This window comes from Saccopteryx leptura, chromosome 2, assembly GCF_036850995.1.
Source record: "Saccopteryx leptura isolate mSacLep1 chromosome 2, mSacLep1_pri_phased_curated, whole genome shotgun sequence".
Lineage (NCBI taxonomy): Eukaryota > Metazoa > Chordata > Mammalia > Chiroptera > Emballonuridae > Saccopteryx > Saccopteryx leptura.
Window position 1 is genome coordinate 258326711 of NC_089504.1, and position 21845 is coordinate 258348555.

At 41.7% G+C, this 21845-nt stretch overlaps 1 protein-coding gene and 1 long non-coding RNA gene across 4 annotated transcripts in view; one reads left to right on the forward strand and one right to left on the reverse strand.

Moving 5' to 3' along the window:
* The window catches only part of LOC136395953 (uncharacterized), a 310905-nt gene that overhangs the window by 219688 nt on the left and 69372 nt on the right, over positions 1–21845 (forward strand). The window lies entirely within an intron of this gene.
* Positions 4776–20615, reverse strand: TNFSF18 (TNF superfamily member 18). 3 transcript variants are annotated; one of them, XM_066371527.1, is made up of 5 exons: positions 20389–20615; positions 19408–19557; positions 15874–16049; positions 9436–9466; positions 4776–7272 (listed from the first exon to the last, which is right to left on the reverse strand). In XM_066371527.1, exons 2-5 carry the CDS (start codon positions 19451–19453, stop codon positions 6926–6928), a joined length of 600 nt encoding a protein of 199 aa, XP_066227624.1. In that variant the 5' UTR covers positions 19454–19557; positions 20389–20615; the 3' UTR covers positions 4776–6925. The 3 variants fall into 3 exon arrangements, 2 of the variants coding, with proteins under 2 accessions (XP_066227624.1, XP_066227626.1); XM_066371529.1 differs by lacking the exons at positions 19408–19557; positions 20389–20615 and adding an exon at positions 16823–16893; XR_010749408.1 differs by lacking the exons at positions 15874–16049; positions 20389–20615 and having other exon boundaries at positions 7243–7272; positions 19408–19473.

Here is a 21845-nt window from a genome sequence, read left to right on the forward strand (position 1 = left end):
CAGAGCTAAGCTTTTTCTCTATGGTCTTTTATTTGAAGCCGTAAACTCTTCTGTGCAGTAGAAATAATTAACCTTGCTTTACAGATGAGAACACCTAACCCCAGAGAAGTTATGCCATGGCTCACATTCACACAGTATAAGTAACTGAGTCAGGGTTTAAATTCAGGTCTAGATCCCAACCCATCTCCTGACCACACACTCAGTGGCCTCCCCTGAGAGGATACAACTTAGAAAATTGCAGATGGTTGAAAATATCTTGCAAGGACATTTTAGATAGTTGCTACACCTCATTTTTTAAAAGGGAAGATCTGAACTCCAGGAGAAAGGATAGTTTGTCAAAATGATTTACAAGATCAGAAACAGGAACTGAAATCATGCCAGAAATAGAAGCATCTCTGTGCATTGACCATTTTCATTTTTTCTTTCCATCAAGTTCTTGGTCTCTTCCTCCCCCTCTCCTCTTCACTCAGCACCGCTTGCTTTTTCTTTCACAGCAGTTTTCATTTCCCTACCTTTCGACAGCTCCACGGCGTTGACTTCGCCAATGCCAGGCGGTGCTTGTCCTCCTAGATTCCAGATCAGCCTCCTGGAAAGGTTCTTTGCGGTCTTCCTACTGCCCAGGGCTCCCGTGTGTGTCTCCAGCACTGTGTGGGGAAGAGGGCACCCTGACCAGCCAACATTCACGCTCATCTGATTGCCAGGTAACATGCCTCTTTCCTCCCTCAGCCCTGAGATGACCCACTTCCCACTTCCCTACACCTCTTTTTTTTTCATACTCAATATCTACAAAAAATAGTATAACTCATCATCTTTTGCCTTTACTTATTCCTCATCTGACAACTTTTTCCCATTTATTCCTCAGTCCTTGAAACTTGGATTTTCCCCCGGTGTGCCCGGCAAATGATCTAGCCGTGTCACCAACAATTACCTACCAGCAAAATCCAGTGAGCTGTTTTCAATCTGCACAGTATTTGGATCGGAGCCCCTAATGCTGTTGATTGTCCCCTCCCTCTTGGTGTCCCCTAGCCTGTTGCTGTGGGCCTGCTCTCTTCCGGCTGCCTCTCCATGGGGTTCCTTTCCTGTGCCTGCCCTTTGGTGCTGGTGCTCCCCTCTTCACTCTCCACCCTCTCTATAGTGATCACATCCACATCAGCAACATCACCCTGATGTCTGCCGACTTTCAAGTATTCATCCTGTCACTTGTTATTCCTTCTGAATTCCCACAACTTACTAGTCACGCCCACTTGGATAGCCTACGAACACCTCAAACTGTGCATTGCTAAAGCTGAACTCATTGCCTGATCCAACCCAGACTTCCTCTCCTTCCATATCCCCCACCATGAAAATAGCACCGTCCTCCTGAGTGTATCCTAGAAGGTCCTTTCTTCTCCATCCCTCACCTCAACTCAATTGCTATGTTAGGTAAGACTCTGATTTTAATGAATATAGACTGCCCATAGCTAGCTGGGTGGGTGGGCAGAAGGGGAAGGGTCGTCATAAAGGTACAGTGATTCTCATGGAATCCGACGACAGGAACATAGCTAGCTGGATCTTTATGGGTCGGGAACAGGTCAGCGGGGCTTCCTCCCATCTTTCACTTGTGGCTCTCTCAGCATATCCCTTTCATTCCTGTCTCAGCCAGATTGACCTTCTCTGCTTCTCAGTCCCCTTTACTGGGGGAATATGGGCATCATAGCTCCAGAGTTTTTATCTCTTCCAGTCAAGGGACCACCCCAGGGTAGCTAATCCTGGACAGGTCAACTCTGGCTAAGAGAGTGGGCTTACCCAGTGAAAAGGAGGCTCTGAAACACACCACTGTGGGTAAGGAAGTCTGATAAGGAAACCATTTTGAGCTGGGCAGAAACCCCAATGGTATCTACCACAATCACTGAAGTCTGATGATTCCATGTCATAAACTTTTCTCTCAGTCTGTTCCCTATTCACATCACCAGTGTCATTGTCCCTGGTCAGGTTTTCCTTCATTGCTTTCGTGGATTAATGTACTTCCATTAGAGTAACTGTCATAAACACAGTGCTCTGATCATTGATTGACATACTAGTTTCTCTGCTTAACTCTAAACTGCATAAGGACAGGCGTTCTGTCTCTTGTAGCTAGCTCCTCAGCACCTAGTGCAATATCTGGGATATAATTGTTCCCACGAAATATTTGTTCAGTGAATAAAAGATATGTTTTGTATCTTGGCCATTATTCATTTGGATCCTCTACCTAACCATTCTGGCTTGGGTTCTATGTATGCCAATAACCATCTGGTGATATTTAAATTCCCAAACATGGCTCCTTCTAGGAGAGACTGCTGATAATGAATGTCTGCCGTAGTTTGTACCTTACTCTCTTCTGAGCCTGGTTACACAGTCCCTGTTGTGTTTCAGAATATACATTAATTGGTATTTTAAACCTAGCCTAAATTTATTCTTTGATTTGGCAAATATTTAAATTCCAACCCTACGTCAGGCATTGAATAAACAACAGTTAAACAAAACAAACAGTAAGTTGAGCCTCAGAGAGGACGAGTTACGGAAGTAAATGTCAAAACTGGAACTGGAATTCAGGTGTCTGACTGCAAAGGTAGAAGCACAGGAACCAGTTACTGACATCATCTTGGTGGCATGGACAAGAGTCGGTGCAGAAAAGAGATCAGATCCTCTCTGAAGGTAAAGACAATATGATTTCTTGACAGACTAAGTGGATGAATGATAGGAATTGAGTGACTCCATGACTTAGAGGTTCTGGGCCATGCAATGCAGTTCAAATGGGGTGGGGAGCTTCAAGAAAAGCTGGTTTAGGGAAACATTAGGAGATTCATTTGGGACCTGTTGGACCATTATACTTCCAATGTGAAATTGTTGAGTAGACAGTTGGATTTATAAGTCTGGCATAAAGGAGAGCAATTGGGACTAGAGATAAAGACTGACAGTTGACAGCACACCAGTAGATAATGTATTGACTGGGGCAAGCCCATTTGCCCTCGATGGCCAAAGCTCAAGTGAAGTCACTTAAGTCGTCCTTAGGTTATGAAAAGGGAAGACCCTGACCTTTGTTCTGACTGCAGGAGAGGACAGAAGGCTATTCGCTTTTGTGATGAGAGGTGGGTTATGCGAAGTCTCATAGGCAGCACCAACTGTGTTTTTGTTATTATTGTTTGTTTTTGTGTTGCTTTTTAAAAAATACTTGGGGAACTATTTGGCTGAAATTCCAAGATACATGCCATAGACCAGTGGTTCTTAAACTGTAACACACATAACTCTGGGTCAGAGACTGTTGGCACTCTGATGCCTGGGCCTCTATTCAGTAGACTACTTGTTCAGCAGGCTGTGAATAGGGCATAGGAATCCCTTTTTTCCACAAGCATCCTGGGTAAATATGTTCTCAAGTCTAACCTTTCTGAACAATAATTTCTCTTCCTCCACCTTTTATTGCTCCTGTGATGATGGTTTGGGGCTTTTGTTATTTCTGTGTTTTATTAGTGGTCTCCCAGGTCCCTTTTAGACATAGAGGGGCATCACTGAATGAGAGAGTGGGACCCTCCCTGCCTCGGTTTTCACTCAGGTATGATATGACTGGTGGCTGGATGTCCAAGGGCGAGTAGGACAGTAGCCCCTGCCAATGTGCAGAATTTACAGAAGAAATGAAGATAAAACCCCTCCACACTACTCCCAGGGCACTTCAGCTGGACCAAGAACCTAAAAGGAGGCCAGAGGAGGGAGAAGGGAAGGTTGTGACAGCATTTATAAGGAGAGAGCTGTGGGCGTGCTCTGAGTCCCCACCCACTCCTGTTGCCGGGCAGGTAGAAAGCAATGACACTTTCTACCCTTCAGCCTGGTGGGAGGACTTCAGAGGAGTCCGGAAAGAGCTTTGAAATCTGTTTCTCGTGATGGGACATACAGAGAACTGGTGCCTGGCCCCCGCCTGAGAAAGCTAAAGCCCACAGCAGCCCAGAGTCTGCCCACCCAGGAAATCCGTTGAGGAGAGAGAGGCCAACTCCTTGGCCACAGAGACAGGAGAATCTTGCCACACTGAGGTGAGTCCCTGCTCTATGACTTCGTAGGGCCAGGGCACGTGTACAGGTTTTCCTGGGGATAGATGTGAACTCACAGGACAGTCATGACCAGGGGAGTGGTTCTGCCAGGGTCAGAGGGGACCCCAGAAGAGAGATGTATCCTTTCAGGTCCAGGAAAGTGTACCTGCCAGGCCATCACTTATAACTAACTTCTATGGGAAGCTAATCCTTAGACCCTTCACCAGTAAGTCAATCAGCTTTTTCTTCATCTCCTAATAAAAAATGTCCTCCACCCCCACAAATGACATTGCCTCTTTGAGCTAGAACACACAAAGACAGGAATTTCTTCTTCGAGATGCACAGCAGTACTTCCTCTAAGGAGTTAGCATTCTCCTTCAAATGCACAAGACGACATCACCTTTCCACTGACTGCTGTCTTCAGAAGCAGAGCCGTAACCTGCACTGATGTCACACTCTCGAGGTTAGCTGTGATAGGGCAACATGGAAGGTAAATAACAAATAACGTGAGATGGGTTGATGACAGCTTTGGTGATGGGGATGGAGTTGAGATGGCTGGAAGTCAGAGAGTAAAATTGTCTGACTAGTCCACCAGAAATCGGGTTACAACTGAAAGTTGGTTGCATCCCACACTTACTTCTACCTGACACTTGCCAAGCAGTGTTAGGTTGGGGCAAGGAATTCTCAGTTGTGTCCTCCTGTGCTCTGGATCACTGACTCCAGACCTATAACCCACAGTTAAGTCAGCCACAGACCATTCACCAAGATACATTTTATTATAGGTTTACAATGTAAATATCTACTTGCAGAAACAAGCAAACAGAGCATGCATAGAAAACAAAGGCTGAAATTACAACACTAGAGTAATCTGGAGATCATTGGTTGGTAGCTATATCATGGGTTGCAGCAAAGGAGACCTTTGCTTGACCTGAGAAATGGCTACCACGTGAGGCTTTTGTTGGGAACATAATTTTACCTTCTCCCTTGTCTGCCTTGATTGTTCAAGGAATTTGGCAGAAGCAAAGAAGATTCACTAAGGAGAGATTTACAAACAGTAGTGTGCTGGTGAATGGGCTCTCCAAAAAACAAACAACAGCAACAACAATAACAAAAAAACACCCTGATTTGTAGTGTTTGCCAATTCCCACAGTGTAAATAGCCCCACCGTGGCCAATTCCAAGGATGACAGTATTTAATAACCCGATTGAAAAACTTCCAAAAATTTAACAATCAGCTCTCACAAACTAGTGCCAGCCCATTCTAGCACACTGCTGCTTATAAGTTAACAAAGATCAATTCCACCAAGTTTCCATAAATATATGTGATGTAACTTCAGTTTCCTGAGAAAATATACCAATGCAAGGGGAACAAGGCATGTCTTTGGCCCAATAGCTACTCAGCAGATGTTTAGAAAAACACTGAGAAATACTGTTTTCAGGTTCAGCCTATTCCCAGAGCAATTTTTGTTACATACAATACAATCATATTTAAATTAGCTTTCTATGTGATATATTAATTAACATGTAATTATCCATAAATATTTATAATTCGGTTAACATGTAATTTTATTATATAGCTTTTAACAAGAACCCACAAGCAGCATATTAATTTAACAAGAGTCCCAAACTTTAGCAGGCTACCCCCAAATTGAGTTTTGACACATTTGGCCAAGGCAGGCTCTTCTGAGTGAGGAAGAGGATTTGGTGGGAGTAAGCCCTGAGCAACACCTCTGTTCTCCCTACTCCAGGCAGGAGAAAGTTTTCCAAGAAAGAAAAGATCTGTTGTGGCTTCCTCCCTTCCCCCCCCCCCCCCAACTTGGGCTGTAAATTGAATCTGCTAAACTTGATCGGCTTAGAACGTGATAGTAGCAATACCAACTCTAAAGCCGAGACAAGGATACGGCGGGAAGCCCATTGGCCCCGGTAATCACTAGTTCTGTGGGTTGAGCTAAGTTACCTCTGCTCCATCTACCTTCCTCTCTCCTTGTTAAAATAGTGCCCAAAATACCTGCCCCATGAACTGTAGAAAATTGCCATATGAGATGTGAAAGCACTGTGTCAACCATGCAGAACCCGCTAAATACATGAAATCACTACTCTACAGCACTGGGGCGGCCAGTTTCTGGAGTGAGATCTTGTGATTACTGCTGCTTATGTCCCTCTTTACCATCGACAACGTTTAGGTGCACACACAAACGGCTACCTGTGAAGCCCTGTGTGAAGGTACAGAATGACCCCTTCGACCTACGTACTAGCTTTATAAAGCACCCTGCATCCTGAGTATAATGAAATCAAGGGACATTCCCAAATAAAGTGCATTCCCTTCCATGACGCCTGTGCCTCTGTCCCCAGACTTCTCTACAGTGTTCTCTGTCCTCTAATATTACATCTAAAGTGGGGTGTTGTTGACATATCTGTGGCCACCCTACCAATCGGACTGCATTTTGTTAGGAGGGTCTCCAAAGATGGGGGTGTGGGAAGAATAAAAGGAGACAGCTCAAAAACACGGCCAGACAGGTGCTCTGCATCCTGTTAGCATACCAGGGGAGAGCCCCATGAGAATAAGGCCTCATTTTTCCACCCAGGGATTCAAAGATTAGACAAAGACTCTTTGAGAAGCTTCTGCGCTCTAGCTACCCATATGCATTTTACCATGGATTAGTACTGCATTTGCCAAGCCAATGTCAGGGGTAATGAAAGTCTTTGGCCCTTCCTCTGAGTCTCTTTCAGATAAGCATGAGAGATGAAAATTCACATGCAGAGAAGTTCTATTTGGTGTGTTGATTTGTGTGCTCAGATAAACCATAGGCATTGAAAATCTGCCTCCTCCAACCCACCCACCAGCATCTCTGTTTGTGGTGAAGAGGGTGAGGAGACCAAATCAAGACTCTAGGAGATGAAATCGGGGTTGGCTAGCAGTAAGATCCCCCAGTATGTGTTATTCATTAGAACCTGATGTTCACAGTTGAAGATCAAGTCTAGTATATCTCCAGCATGCAACTCGTAAGTCCCTCCTAAATGTTGGATCGTCGCGTTGCTAGTTAGAGCTTGCATGATGCCTTTGTTTTTACGTAGCTGCACCTCAAAAGGAGCAGGTCCCCTGAAGGTTTTATTGGGAACCACTTGGCCAAAAATTAAATACAAGCCACCTTCAAGTATCTTCAGCCTCCAGTCAGCCACCTGACTCACGCAAGGAGACTGAGCTGGTCTCATTCTCCATCTTGCAGGTAATGGTCCTGTAAGAAACGTACAAGGAAAGGGGGGAAAATGGAAAGCATAGTTATTTAATTATTTCATCATTTTCCTGGTTAGAGGTTGTTTTTTTACCTGACCTGTACTAGTCTTCTCCAACTACAATTTGAATATATTAAGTATCTACTCCTCCTTTTAGAGAAACTGCAAATCCTAAGCATATCACTTGCTTGGGGAGCTCTAAGAAAATGGATTTGGAATGGAAAAAAGGGTTAAGATTGTATCTCTTGATGATGAGTATTTGTGAAAGGAAAGAAAGGAGGATGAGGGGAGAGAGAAATCATGCGCCAGGATTATGATGACCAGGGTTGGCAGTCCAAGGTGAATGTTCATGCTTTTCTACTAAATACTATTGACCCTGTATCACTTTATCAGGGAGACCTTCCTCATGACTGTACGTAGAGTAGTGTTCTCCCTCACTCTCCCTTTACCTGGCTTTAGTTTTCTACATAAAAGTTGTCACCAGCATTGTATAAATTAAGTTGTTCATTTATTGTCTATCTTTCCTCACTTCACTATGACATCTTTGAGGACAAGTACCTCTCTGTTTTGTTCATTGCTCTGTCTTCAGCACCTAAAAAAGTTCCTGGTATCTAGTATAACTATTTCCTGGTCGAGCAAGACATCTGTGTTCCTGAATTAGGCGCTTTGTATCTAAATTATGGCTCTTCACATCAGTTAATGGGTGTATATTATTCAAGAACCACCTGGCACATCTTTAGCCAAACCCTCCAAAAGTAGCTACTGGTAAGTTCATGAGTTTAAAAATGGAAATGATTTGACTGTTTAAGTATAACTCTTGCTAGCTTAATGCTCTCACAGGGGGGTGAGGAAAGGGTCAAGGCTTAGTTATCTTTTAGAGTCAAAATGTATATATTTCCCTAATGATAATTGTTTGTACATAGTAATGTAATTTCAGAGCCCCAGGAAGTGCTTTGTCCACCCAGAATATTTATCTGGACTGTTCTCTAATTCTCCATAATTTTTGTTAAGGGACCAAAGCCTTTATCTCATAATTAGAAAGATCCCTTGGTAAGAAAATACCCTGGAATAAATAAAACATTGACTTAAATTCTTATTTCTGTATAAATGACTGCTATAAGGCTGAGCATAGTCTCTGAAGGGTCAGAAAAGAAATATCACTAGAGCAAGAAGCAAAGGCTCCCTGTATCGGGGACCCCAGAGCCCAGTAAGTTTCTTCTCGCTTGACATGTGGAAGGCAGTAGTCAACAGGCAAGTCACCAGCAACAAGTGTCACTTATTCTCTTATTTAATTCTGTGATAGGGGCCACTCAGAGATCACCTTAGCATCACTTGAGGTCCTCAACTTTTACCACATCCAAAGGGAATATCAGACATATCAAAATCACAAAGACAGAGACAAGTAAAAGATCTAATTTCCACGAGCCTGGGAAGCCTGGTGGTTTGAGCTGTATAGGAAACAGAAGTTGAGTTTTCTCTAGAGATGTTCTCTCTCAGCTGAATATGTGTGTTTGTCCTGACACCTATAAACAGCTCCCAATTTTTTTATGTTTATTCTTGTATGTGTTCTAAGAAATACCCTCAAAGCTTAGTTTAACTGTATATTGTCCTTTCTAAGCAAAGACCAGGTCACTATATGGAGAGTAACTCAGAAGCTAAGAGAAGAGGAGTAAGGAGCAGAGGAGGTGGCCATGGCCCCCAACTTTCATTCTTCTTTTATACATTTAGAGACAAAAATAGCATCCCCCCCACACATACATACATACCCTCTGCTGGATACCAACAATATGTGAAATGTGAGAAAGACTTTGTCAGAGAGAAAGGGTATAGAAATCTGAACCATGTGTGTATTTGAAACCTTGAGTTAGAAGCAGGATCCTGGATCTCAGATTCCCAGGCCTGTAAGAGTGATGTGCATTCCTGCCCAGAGATATGACCTTGTTATGAGCTTCCTCAGGGCTCCTCAGGATAAAACTGGTCTATCTGGTTGACCTTGGAAGCCTTGGCTCCTAGACAGCTGGTTGGCACATGATAAGCAATTATAAATAGTAGCTAAAGAATGAATAAAATCAAAGAAAGGCTTTCTGACAGCCTTGGAACTTACCTTCTGGCATCAAATGCTAAAAAAAAAAATAACAAGGAGGCTGGTAAGATGGATTACTCACCGAACTTAGCTCCACAGGGCTCGCTGACAGTCTGTAGGGAAAGAAAAATAGAAACTGGTCAGGGTGATTACCAAGAAAGCAGTGTCATAATTTTCTTAATTGGTTTTACAGCTTCACATTCCTGAAGCCAGCGTCTTTTGGTAGCCATGTAAAAAAAATCCTCCCCCCACTTTGTCTCACTTTCTCAGCTCCCTGTACAGATGGCTGGCTTTGCCCTTGACCTCTTATCACCTACCTACCCTTTGGAGCTTCCTAGGCAAAAGTTAATGGTCTCATTCTATCCACCTAGCTTCTACCCATGGGATATCTATCTGACCTTGGATTCCTCCTTTTGGGCTATGAAAATTTTCTATAAACAATACTCTCCACACCCTAGTGCTTGCCCAAAGTGATCCCTGGGCATGTGAGAAAAAAAATAACAGACTGTGTTTATTTTTATTTTAAATAATAAGAAGTTAAGCTATAGAAACATTTATAATTTAGGTTGATAAAGCCATCCTTATTTAATATTCCGACAATCACGCATCATATATAGTAACTGAAATCTTCTGAGACCTCAGTTTCTAAGTGTTACAACATACCACAGTTTACACACTACAAGAAGCCATCAGTGTGGTTAATTATATAAACACAAGCATTAAAATGCTAAAGGCTTTAAATACTTGTAGTAAGATAAAGTATAACAAAAACAAAAAATAGTGCTATGTACAGTTCATTGGTTTTCTCGTGGCCAAGTGCTTTAGAGACTTTTTGAACTTAAAGATGTTGTACATTTCTTTTATAGAATTACTCTGTCTGCTATGCTAGGAATAAATTAGGGGAGGCAAGGGCAAAAGCAGTGAGACCAGCTAAGAGATTGTTGTAGTCATCTGGGCAAGTAAGCATGGTGCTTCTGACCAAGGTTCTATCAGTGAGCATGGTGAGAAGTGATTGGAAATAGAGCCAACAGGAGTCCTGATGTGGATATGGGGTGGGAAAATGAAAAGAGACAAAGAAGACTCCAAGATTTGGGGCATGGGTCATTTGAAAATCATTGGAAAGAATTGCTGAATGAACAAGACGTAAGAAAAGTGAACTGAGGGGGGGAGGAAGAACCATAGGTTTGTTTTGGGACATGTCAAGTGTGTGAGGCTAATTAGATATCCAGGTAGGAGAGTCCCATAGGCAGTTGGATCTCTGAGGATGGAATTTAAAGAGTTCTGATGATAGAAATTTGGAGTCTTTAGTTACTGTGTGATGCTTTAAGACACAAGACTATGAGTTCATCAAGTCAGTGAGTGTGAAAAAGAGGAGAGCAGGGAGACTGCAATGTTTAGAGGTCAGGGGATGAGGAAGAACCAGCAAAGGAGATTAACAGGCCAGTGAGTCAGAAAGAAAACAGAGAGAGTGTGATATTTGGAAACCAAGAAAAGCAAGTGTTTCAGGAAAGAGGAGTTGATAAGCTGTGTCAAATGCTGTGATGGGTCAAGAAAGAAGAGGAAAGAGAATTGACAGATGGAGTTGGTTGTCACTCAGGCCCTTGACAAAAGTAGGATCTATGATGTGATGAGGACAGAAGCATAATTTGAATTTAAGAGTAAACGAGGAAAAAGGCATTGGAGGAGTTTTGCCGCAAGGGAGAACAGAAAAAAATGAATGGATGCTGGACGCGAATCAGATGGCAAAGAGATTTGTTTCAGTTTTGTCTTTGTTTGTTTGATTATGAGAGAAATGACAACATGGTTATCTGTTGCCACTTGATGGGAATGTTTCACTAAAGTGGAGAGGGTAATATGAAAGAGCTAAGAGATCATTGTTGGAGCAATGACCTTGAGGAGGGAAGAGGAGATAGAACCCAGTTCATCGGTGCACATAGTGACAAGGGGCAAGCACGGTGTATGTGAATAGAATTGCAGGTGAATGGTCAATAAGATGGGGTGCTTGAGAACTCTTTCTTGTCTCCTCTGTTTTCTCGCAGAAACTGAAGGCAAGGATGTCAGGTGAGAGAATGGGGAAGAGGTGTTGGATGTTTAAAGAGAAGTCAAAGGAATGAGATCGTGCAAGAGAGGAGACACAACAGACTGGAGAGAGTATATGTTTTTCCAGAGCAAACTGAGGTTCCTCTTGCAGTCAGTGGCCATCAATTTAAGACCTTTCAACAAAGTCTTTTCCCTCAGCTCTATTCAACTGTGAAAGGCATAGAGCCATTGGATTTAATCAGTGTTGACAGTTTTCCAGTAATGTACTGGAGTTTCAATATTAGAATTCAGTGAGGAGCAGGAGGAACAAGTGAGTGGGTTAAGGCGAGGATAGGGTTATAATTATAAGCCATGGAATTTCAGTTTTTTAAGGAAGGAAGGAAAGGTATGAATGGAGTGAGGGTCAACTTTGTTAATTTTTAAAAATATGAAAACTTTGCACCATTGAATGAGAGATTAAAAATTCAGTGTCACAATGTGGTGAGCACCCTCAAGGGTGAATTCCTCCATTTTGACCTGCATTTCTTTGTGAGATGATTTTTCAGTTATGGCCATCAAAACCATGAATCAAGGTAGATTATCTTAGAATATAACCTTCAGATTATTGTATCACAAAGTATTAAACTAAGATAAGAAAAATAAAAGTAACCTATTTAACAGATTACTAAAATGTTGAGTTATTTTAGAAGTATCTGTTATATATCAATATTCTATAAGATATAATTTGGTAAGAGCAAAATGGTTTTGTACTGCCAGCAAATTTGGTTCACCCTTATGAATTTCCATTTTGTGTATTTTTTTCATATACATAGTATTAGTACTTGCACATAATTTATAATAGCATATATTTTGGGACTGAAATCGATATCAAAAACATTTTGATTTCAGTAGAGGGATGCAGTCAATAAGTTTGAAAGCCACCATTTTAAAATCACTGGATTCCTACAATTGGTTTTGCTTTTACAATTATTTCATCCTCAGGTTACTTATAAGAAATGTTGAAATTCCATTTGGTTTAACTCACAATAGGCATGTGAAAGGGAATTCCTGGTCATTAGTTTCCTCATTTATAAAATAAAAAAAATAGTAGCACTTAGCTCATTGAAATTGGTCATGATTTAAAGGAGCTCATTCTTATGAAGGCCTTTGCCCAGATATTCTGTGTGGTCCTGTTCATATGAAATATTCACTATATTGATAATGATGCTAATTATAATGAAGAATTGAATAAAACTTGAAGCACTTTATATTCCAACAATATACTAGCAATTGTAAGCAAGAGAAACAGATTTATGGTCCTTGCCTCTTAAGAAGTTTACAGTCTTTCTAGAAAGACATGATTGCATATGTGGAGCAATTGGGTAACATTCTAAATATAAATGGATGCTGGAGTATGAGCCGCAGTTGGTATCTGTGCTCTGTCCTCTCATTTATAAAGAATGTGGAGAAACTTAAGGTCACAGAGTAATTGCCAGAGACAGAAGTCCTGGACACTGGTGGCTCCAGAAACCACCATTGCAACGTTCTCTAATTATTGCCGCAAGGAAAATCTGTCCAATCACAAAAATCATCTATTTGGCAGCTCGGTATCGTCTTTGGCTGAGGAAGTGAAATAGATAAGCAAGAAATACCCATTTTGGTAAAGTATTTTAAAATTTATCTCCATTTTAGTGTCATCAGTAATGGTCCACATGTTAGTCACTGGTCTCCTGAGAGGCTACTGTGGGCCAGGCACTGTGCAGTCTCATTCCTCTTTACTGCAACCCTATAACATAATAATTAGCACGGTGCTACTTTGCAGATGTGGGAATGACTATGAGAGAGATTAAGTAACTAGCACAAGGTCATGTTTCTGATAAGAGGCCAGGCTGAGATCCAGACAGAGCTTGTCTGACTCAGAAGACTCACCCTTGCCACTGTGTGAGGTAGGCACTATTTATAGTTCTGATAATGTTTGGAAAAAGTAAATATCTACTTCTAAAGAAGCACATGAGACTCTCATCTTGGCTTAAGTTGGTTCATTTTTGCTGAAGAGGATCAGTTGCTCTTGTGACCCCATTTGATTTAAGCCAAGATTTACATGCTTGGGTTCAAATGGCCAAAGCTTAATAATTCTTTCTCCAAACCAACCCTCATCAGATCATCCTTTGGACATAGAGTCTACTCTGCTTTTAAGTAGAAGCACAACTTCCCCTTTTGGAAATATCCTTCATTCCATTGAGACAAGGGGCCCTCCTGAATGTTTGGTTTCTTAGGGGCAACCTCTGTGAGGTTATTTTCACTGAGAAGTAGACCAAATTGCTTGGGCTCATAGCCCATCTCTTTTAGTTGACCATCTTCTGAAAGAAGAAGACAAAAAAGAAAATTTTCTCCCAAGGAAATTTCTGTTGGTCTAGAGAGAACCACTCTTCCTATCTATAGCTTTGTGAATTAGTGCCTAGAGAATTGGGGAGGTGGGATTTTATATATAAAAATACAAGTGGAGATTAAAACATTCTAAACTCCAAGGTTCATGAGTATTCTAAAAAGGTGGAAGCACCCCACTAGGAATGACTCACCATCTGCTAGCCACTCTGGCCTCTTTTCCAAACATACTTATCTGTGGTCAGTAAGGAAAGGACCCTTGTGGTCGCTGGAAAGTGGAGTACACACACTAGAATTGTCGGCCGGGCTGTTGGCGTTTCCCATAGGAAATAAACCTCCCTGGCGTCTTGTAAGAACAACTTCCTGAACACTTACTAAACACCCCCAAATTTGGAACAAATGCTGGGCTATTTCTTTAGAAGCAGAACCTTTCATGGAGAAGCTGCCTGTGATATGGGAGAGAGAATCCAGAATCAGAGCTCAAACGTATGGGACTGGCCAAGTTCAAGTCTTGGTGAGAGGTGCCCTTTATGCCCCTGGGATTTATCAGACCTCTTGTGTCCCTTTGCAAGAGCCACTGTGCACACTGGAGATAGGCCCTTCCCTCCCTTTCTGTGTGTTGGACCCTCATTTGTGTGCAGGAACATGACAGGTCCTGTGCTCTTCAAGCTCATCTGGCTAATGAGACTCAATATTTTTTCTTTAAGAAAGGAAAATTACTTCCAAATTTAGGCTATTCTCATCTTTCCCCTTCTTCAGAAATCTAAATACTCAGAACTCCTGACAGTTTTCTTCTTTCTGCTCAAAGCTTCACTGATTCAGAATATTCAGACTTCTGTTTGATACCTTCCCTGACAGAGTGGAGATGTGGCTAGTAATGCCTCTGTGGACTTGCATATACTTATGCAATACAAATTAATGGGCTAGTGTGTAAAAATTTGGGCCAAGCCACACTTGCCCCAACTAAGCACCAGAAACTACAGTATACTGCTTGCTCTTGCATTTTTTTTCTTAATTGCTAGCTAAAGGGTAGAACTGTATCTTTGGAATCATTGCTGGCCAGTTCCCTTAGGAAAATGTTTCCACAGTCCCTGGTTTCATATCACAGCCCTTTCTTACATGTGCATGTACCACTTCCTTCTCCCTAAGGCTAGGAATCTTCCTAAATGCCCCCAAAGGGGCTCTATCTTAAATGACAGAAAGCATTATTTATTTTCCTTTTGATCAGTGCTGTACAGACAGCAGTCAGAAAAACTTCTAATAAGAACCTAATGCATCTCCATTCCTTTTCACTAGACCCAAGACTTGGACTGGAGCTCAGTGGGAAATTCCTGATAAGCATCAGGGGCTTCCCAAATAGGAATGTGCTTCACCCTTCATCCATGGAGCCTTCCTTGATCACCCCAGCCCAAAGTAATTGCCCCCCTCTAACTTCTAAAGTATTCCTGTCCTGTGCTACCCTTAGATGAATTATTAACCACTGTATTTTAGCAGAAGGGACATTCTAATAAATAAATCCATTCTCCTACCACTGTTATTCAGATGAAGAAACTGAGAACCGGAAAGATGAAATGTCTTTCTCAAAAAACACAACTAGTTATTGGGAGACCTAGAACCAGAATCCGGATTGCTCTGCTCCTGGTTCGGTGCCGTTTCCCTCCTCAAAGATCCACCAGCCACCTGTCACTTACCTTGGTCTGTCTTCTGTCATATGTGTATGTCTCTCCTATCAGTTAGACTATAGCTTGTATCCCGTTCCTTGGGAGCAAGCATCATGTTTTACCTCCTTTTTTTCCACCAACAGGACTTATTTGGCAAAGTTCCAGAAGGCAAAAAAAAAATTATTTTCCCCACAGGTGTCTGCCTGTGATTCTTTTCATCTAACTCAATTCTGCAGCTAAGATTTAGCATTTTCTAATACTTTTCATTTCAAACCTCTTAGATAAGCCTCAAAAGCTACATGCCAGGACAAAGTTGAAATCACATTCATCTCTACCCCCACGTGGACTCCTTTCACCCAGCTCTGACAATACTGAGTGACAGTGGCAGTGACCAGACTTACAGAAGACAAAGGGATTCCAGCCACTAGCAGCCTCAGGTTCTGCTGCCTCCTTACCTTGAGTGGGAGAAGGGTGAAGGCCACGGTGCTGAAGGAGCACACGAGGAGCACAAGCACTAATGCTGAGAAGACCCACGGCTTCCAGCGTGGCTTTGTTGCCCCTGGAGGACTTGCATGGTGTAAAGGCATGATCTCCATGTGTCTCAAACTCATGCACTGCAGAAATGAGAGCTCTGGAAAGCAGAAATTCTCAAGTGATGGGCAAGTGATGCAACGACTTGATTTTGTCGTATGGTAATTAGCAGTGGGTGTATAAGGCGGGGTTTCCCTTCTGATTCTGAGTGTTGGAAAAAACGATACTTCTAGGCTGAGTGCTGAGTCTCACTTGGTACCAGGCCAAAATCACTCAAGGGAACGGAAGACTTTCGGAGCCAACACAAATAAAGAGAATGAGAGAAAAAAAAAGGAACGCGAGGGAAGCTCAGAAGGAAAAAATTCTGTCCTGAAGCAAGAGGAAGTACCGTACTATGCAGCATTAAAAATTGTTTCCAGATAAGAAAATTACTTTTTGTCAAAAGAAATAAAGTCTAAGATAAGGCCCTAGCATACTTCAGATATTATATAACTGTGAGGCAGGGGGTAAAGAGCTAGGATATATATTTTTCTAGGATAGAAAAACAGGTTTCTCGGATACTGTCTGTAGCAGACACCAAGGGTAACAGCAGAATTTGATAGGAAATATACACAGCCATATCAAGCTCAATTCTCTCATGTTTCTCTAGTTTAAAACCCTGATTATTCAATGCTGGCCTCAAATAGAAATAAAGGTATCATACAATAGGGTATTTTTTTGCACACCACCCCCCTCCATCTGAGCTTGCACTCTATTCCAAAAAAAGTCTTGAATTTTCTTCCTGGCATCCAAAATGCTGATTTACTACAAAATTGAGACGGTCCCCTGGTTCTCTGTACCTCAGTCTTTCCATCTGTTAATCAGGATACCTACCTTCTTTACAGAAAAATCTTTGAACACAGGCCTGACAGGAAGCCTGGCACTGCCCAGCCCGTAGCCAGCGCCCTTCCCCGCTCCCTGGCCTTCAGCATGGCTCTTGACTACTTGACTTCTCGTTTTCCTTATGTGAAAAAGGAGAACAGTTCCACTTCCGAAGGCTTATTTTGAGAATGGAGTAATTGTCAAAGGCTTGGCCCAGAAGAGGTGTTGTGGTCTGTGAATATTTCCCTCTTCACCACCCTTCTGAGAGATGTTCTAAACAGAAAGTTAAAGATTTTTAAATTCAGAACAAAAGCCTCGAGCTTTGGACATCCTTACCGTTGAGGGAATTAGCTAAGGGTCACCGAGGGAGTGGTCACCACCCTTAGGATTGCACTGTTTCCAGCAATATTTCTCACAGAGCTGTCCAGTTTTAACTGGACCCTGTGTCACCTCGCTATCTCTGAAGACAAGACAGTCACACAGAAATAGTGATTCGACGCAACCACATTTTTGTGGCTCCATCCGGAACGCGGTTATGGAAAACGAGTGATGTCCTGACTCTGGAAGAAGGTGCTGCATCGCACCTACAACTTCTGTGCTCCTACCGTGTCTGAGACGCGCACGCGCATGCGCAAGCGCAGGACCTGACTGAGAATGATCACGGAGAAGTCTCGCTCTTTCCTCCCTGCTCCTCCTCCTGTCTCCTCTCCAAATTTTAGATGGAACTCCCTCTGCTTAGTCATGGCAATAAACATTTATTCAAATGAGAAACTGTTCCAGAGAACCAGCTCCTCCTCCTTAACCAAAGTTAGGTCCTAGTATGTCCTGATTAACTTCTAACCTCATGAAAATCTCTTTAGAAAGATGACAGGCTTATTTCGAGAATACATTCCAGGGCCTCCTTTCTTGAAACAGGGCTCAGAAATGAAGAAACTTCAGGTTAGGGCAAGTGATCGTACCAAAGACTTTCTGGTATCCTGGAGGAATGAGTCAACCCCAGTATCTCTTTGGTGTAAGCTAGCAGAATTGGGACTTCAGATGCGGTAAATGAGCACCAAACCCGAGCTTTTGTATTTATGGCCTGTCACTGGTTCACATACTAGGAATGAGAGTTTTCTTTCAATTGAGTCCAACTAGCAAATCCATGCTTAACATATAGTATTGGCCCAATACTGTGCTAGTACTGTGCTATGGGGATATAAAAGAAGTCACAGATGTCAAGGTTTTTGCCACTCAAGTAGATTAAAACCTTACACACAGGGAGACAGAGGCCCAAGGGAGTACTAGAGGACACAGACTCAGAGAACAGAAAGATCTGGATAAGCAAAAATAGTTAAGAAGAGTTGGAAATGGATTGCTTGAGAGGAAAAAGGAGGGAGTTATTTCTTGAGAGAGTGAAAAAACTTGAGTGAAAAATATTCAGAATAAGTAAACATCTTCTAAGTTATAGACATTGAAAAAAGAGCTCAGTATGAGCAGTGGCAAAACACCGAAATTTTGAATGGCCCAGGACTTTTCATTCAGGATGCAAAATGAGGAACTTCAGAAAACTAGAAAAAATGTATTCATTTTGTGACAGATAGTTTCATCTTTGGTTTAAAGATAGATAGATAGATGATAGATAGATAGATAGATAGATAGATAGATAGATAGATAGATAGATAGATAATAGACATGATACCTTAAAAAGATTTTAAACTTGGAATTTATGCAGGCAACAACTATATCTGTTAAAATTTATAAGTGCCTACTCTATAAAGATATTGTAAACAGCTCATTATACATAAATAAATATATATGTACATATATGCATACAGACACATGTATATACACATATTTATATAATATATTATGTGTACAATAATTCTAACAGATATGCAGAGATTTCTCTTATCAATCTCTAGATTATTTTCTCCAAGGAACTAATAACAACCCTGTTTGGGGGGGGGGGGGGTCTTAGAAATAGTTTGAATACAGCTACTTTTTTTTTCTTTCATGACATGGAGACCTTCTTCTATGCCCCAAATTGTCTTGTTCTGTGCTGCCTGTTTGGGCATGTCTATTTTCTTGGGGACCTTGCCAGATTCTTTGTTGTTAGTCTATGTCTTACTGGTTCAAGTACAGCTTTTAAGTATCAAACCTAGTAGCCACTTTCCAAGGAGGTCTTTCCATGTCACCTACCTGATCTACCTGCCTTACACCTAATCTTTGAGAAAGACTGTATGGGGTAGTATGTCTCTGTCCCTCTAACCTGAGTCCTCTGTGTGAGTGGCTTATTATTGTTTTGGGGGATGTGTGAGGGTGTGTCCTTTCTAGCCACACCAGCATGTGTCGGTATCCTGGCCAAGGGAGGAGCATCTTACATAACTTTTGATGGAAAAAATTGCTTCCTGCTTGAAATATGAACTGCAAATAGACTTTACATTGTGCAATATGGTAACACTTCCTATTTAAAACCATCACACGTCACCCTAGAAGCTGTAATGAATGGGCATTGCTGATAGATCATATCTCCCCAAATATCACATAGATCACCAGAGAACTATGTATTTCACCTGTGTATCTCAACCTAATTGAAATAGAGGGTCTTAATATACCTAAGACCAAGCATCCCAACATCTCCTGGACTTCCTTCAGCAGCATTGGCAGAGTGGTCTGGGGGAGGTCTTTCGCCTTAACACTTGTTATTTGACAAGTTCCTACACTGGTGTAGATCAGTCCATATCTTCACTGCGTTCAGCAACCTCCTGTGACAAGAGTTCACATAGGAATCGATGAGACACTGTCTCTTCTGGTTTTCCATTTTTAGTACCGACTTTACATCAGTCCATTTACCTAGTCTAGACATGGCTAGATTTATTGGTTTTTGACATCAGGAATCTGTATAAGTGAATAAATGTTTTGGCTTTTCTATATGCAGTGATTCTAAAATACAGCAAAAGGGTGTTATTTCTTTTGTTCATTTAGGAAATATTATTGAATTCCTTCTATGTACCAAGTACAATATTGGGAACTTGAATACTGCTCGACAAGGGTCAGCCCCCGTCTTCAAATTTGGCATTGCTTTTTTGTTTGGTTTGGTTTGGTTATCACAGGTAGCTTGGGAGAGAGACAGATACACAAGGCAATGCAAGAAGTGTGGTAATGGAATGAGAACCAAATAGAACCAAACACCTGACCTTGCTCTTGAGTAACGGGAAGTTTTACAAAGGAGGCAATAGGCTGAAATATAGGTCTAAAGAGAAGTTAGCCAAATGAAAACACCTGATAGCATCCCGTTCCCTTAAGTTGATTACTACTCAGTAAATCTATCGCTATATGATATATGTGTTATATATATTGTTAATTTCCTGAGCAGTATGACATATATATAGTATAATGTAGAAAAGATAATTAATGTGTGTATGTGTGCGTGCATGTGTGTGCACATGTGTGTGTGGTTTCAGGCAATTCGCTTGGCAGTGCAGGAACCAGAAGGACAAAAACAGGGTCTGATCTTAAGGAGTCTAGAAACTGCCAGTTCTTTTATAGTCAATCCTCCTAAACTTGTCTTGAAGATACATTTCAGTTTCGCTTACCTTTTTCTATGTGATTTTAAGTTACACTCCCAGAGTTACCAGTTAATTCATTGCAGGTAAGTCTTGGCCAAGCACCTGGGGCAGCTCAGGCTAAGGTACTGGTCGGTCCAGTTGGGTGACTCCGGCTGTGAGCACCGTGGGATGTTCCACTCTGAAGGGAAAGCGCTGTCAGGTGTGCCCACGGAAAAATCACTGACTCACAGATGGCCGTGCCGAATGCTGCTGCCCAAATGGTGCCAAGGAAGGGAGCAGGCACTTTCCATTTGCTAAATAAAGGCTAACTAAGAATATCACGTAAAGATAAGGCCTAAAAAAGTCTCAAACTTTTTATCACCCAACAAGCCTAAAGGGAATCTCTTTGGCTCAAAGGAAAGGTATTTTCCTCTTCACACGTACACAGCCTCCCACATCCTTTTCTGGTCCCTCATCCCATGAATTTCTGGGTCATGTCCCCGATTGCTACATCCCGGAGTGCTGATTCCCACTGTAAACCATAGAAAAGGAGATAAAAAGTTATGGAGTGTAAACGAGGAAAGAAGTCCTAAAAACCTGCTCTGCTCCAGGCACCGTGTTTAAAGGTTCTCCTTTCACTTGCATTTTGAGGTTTATATAATCCTCCCAACAACATGACAAAGTAGCCTTCTTAGTCCCATAGGACACAGAGAGAAACCACTCAGGACTCTGGGTGAACCACTGCTATTTCTCTAAGTAATTAAATACTCACTGAGGAAGTACTGCAGTGCTAGTCCCGGTCCAAGATGGTGACACAGGAGGCTCCTGAGCCCGCCTTCTCCCATAGACACACTTGTCAACAGCAAGTCCATACCTAAAACTAGTTACTTTAAATGTAAATGTTAATTTAAAGTCTCCAATCAAAACAACAGACTGGCTGAAGGGAGTAAAAAGCAAGACCCAGCTACTACATACTGCCTACAAGAGACGCACTTCAGCTCTAAGGACACACAGACTGCGAGAGAAGGGATGGAAAATGATGTTTCATGCAACTGGGAGCTAAAATAAAGTAGAGGCAGCTATACTTCTATCAGACAAAATAGACTTTAAGACAAGCACTATAACAGGGTCAAAGAAGCTCTCTCTTTGCAGATGACATGATATTATCCACACATGCACACGTTGGGAACTTGAATACTGATCGACAAGGGTCAGAACCCATCTTCATATTTGGTATTGCTTTTTTGTTTGGTTTGATTTGGTTTGGTTATCACAGGTAGCTTGGGAAAGAAACAGATATACAAGGCAATGCAAGAAGTATGGTTTCATATAAATATATGAAACTCTAAAAACTCCATCAAAAACTGTTAGATTATATTATTTCAGTAAAGTTACAGGATACAAAATGAATATACAAAAATTAGTTGTGTTTCTATGCACTAACAATGAACTATCAGAAAGATAAATTAAGAAAATGCCACTTATAATTGCATCAAAAGAATAAA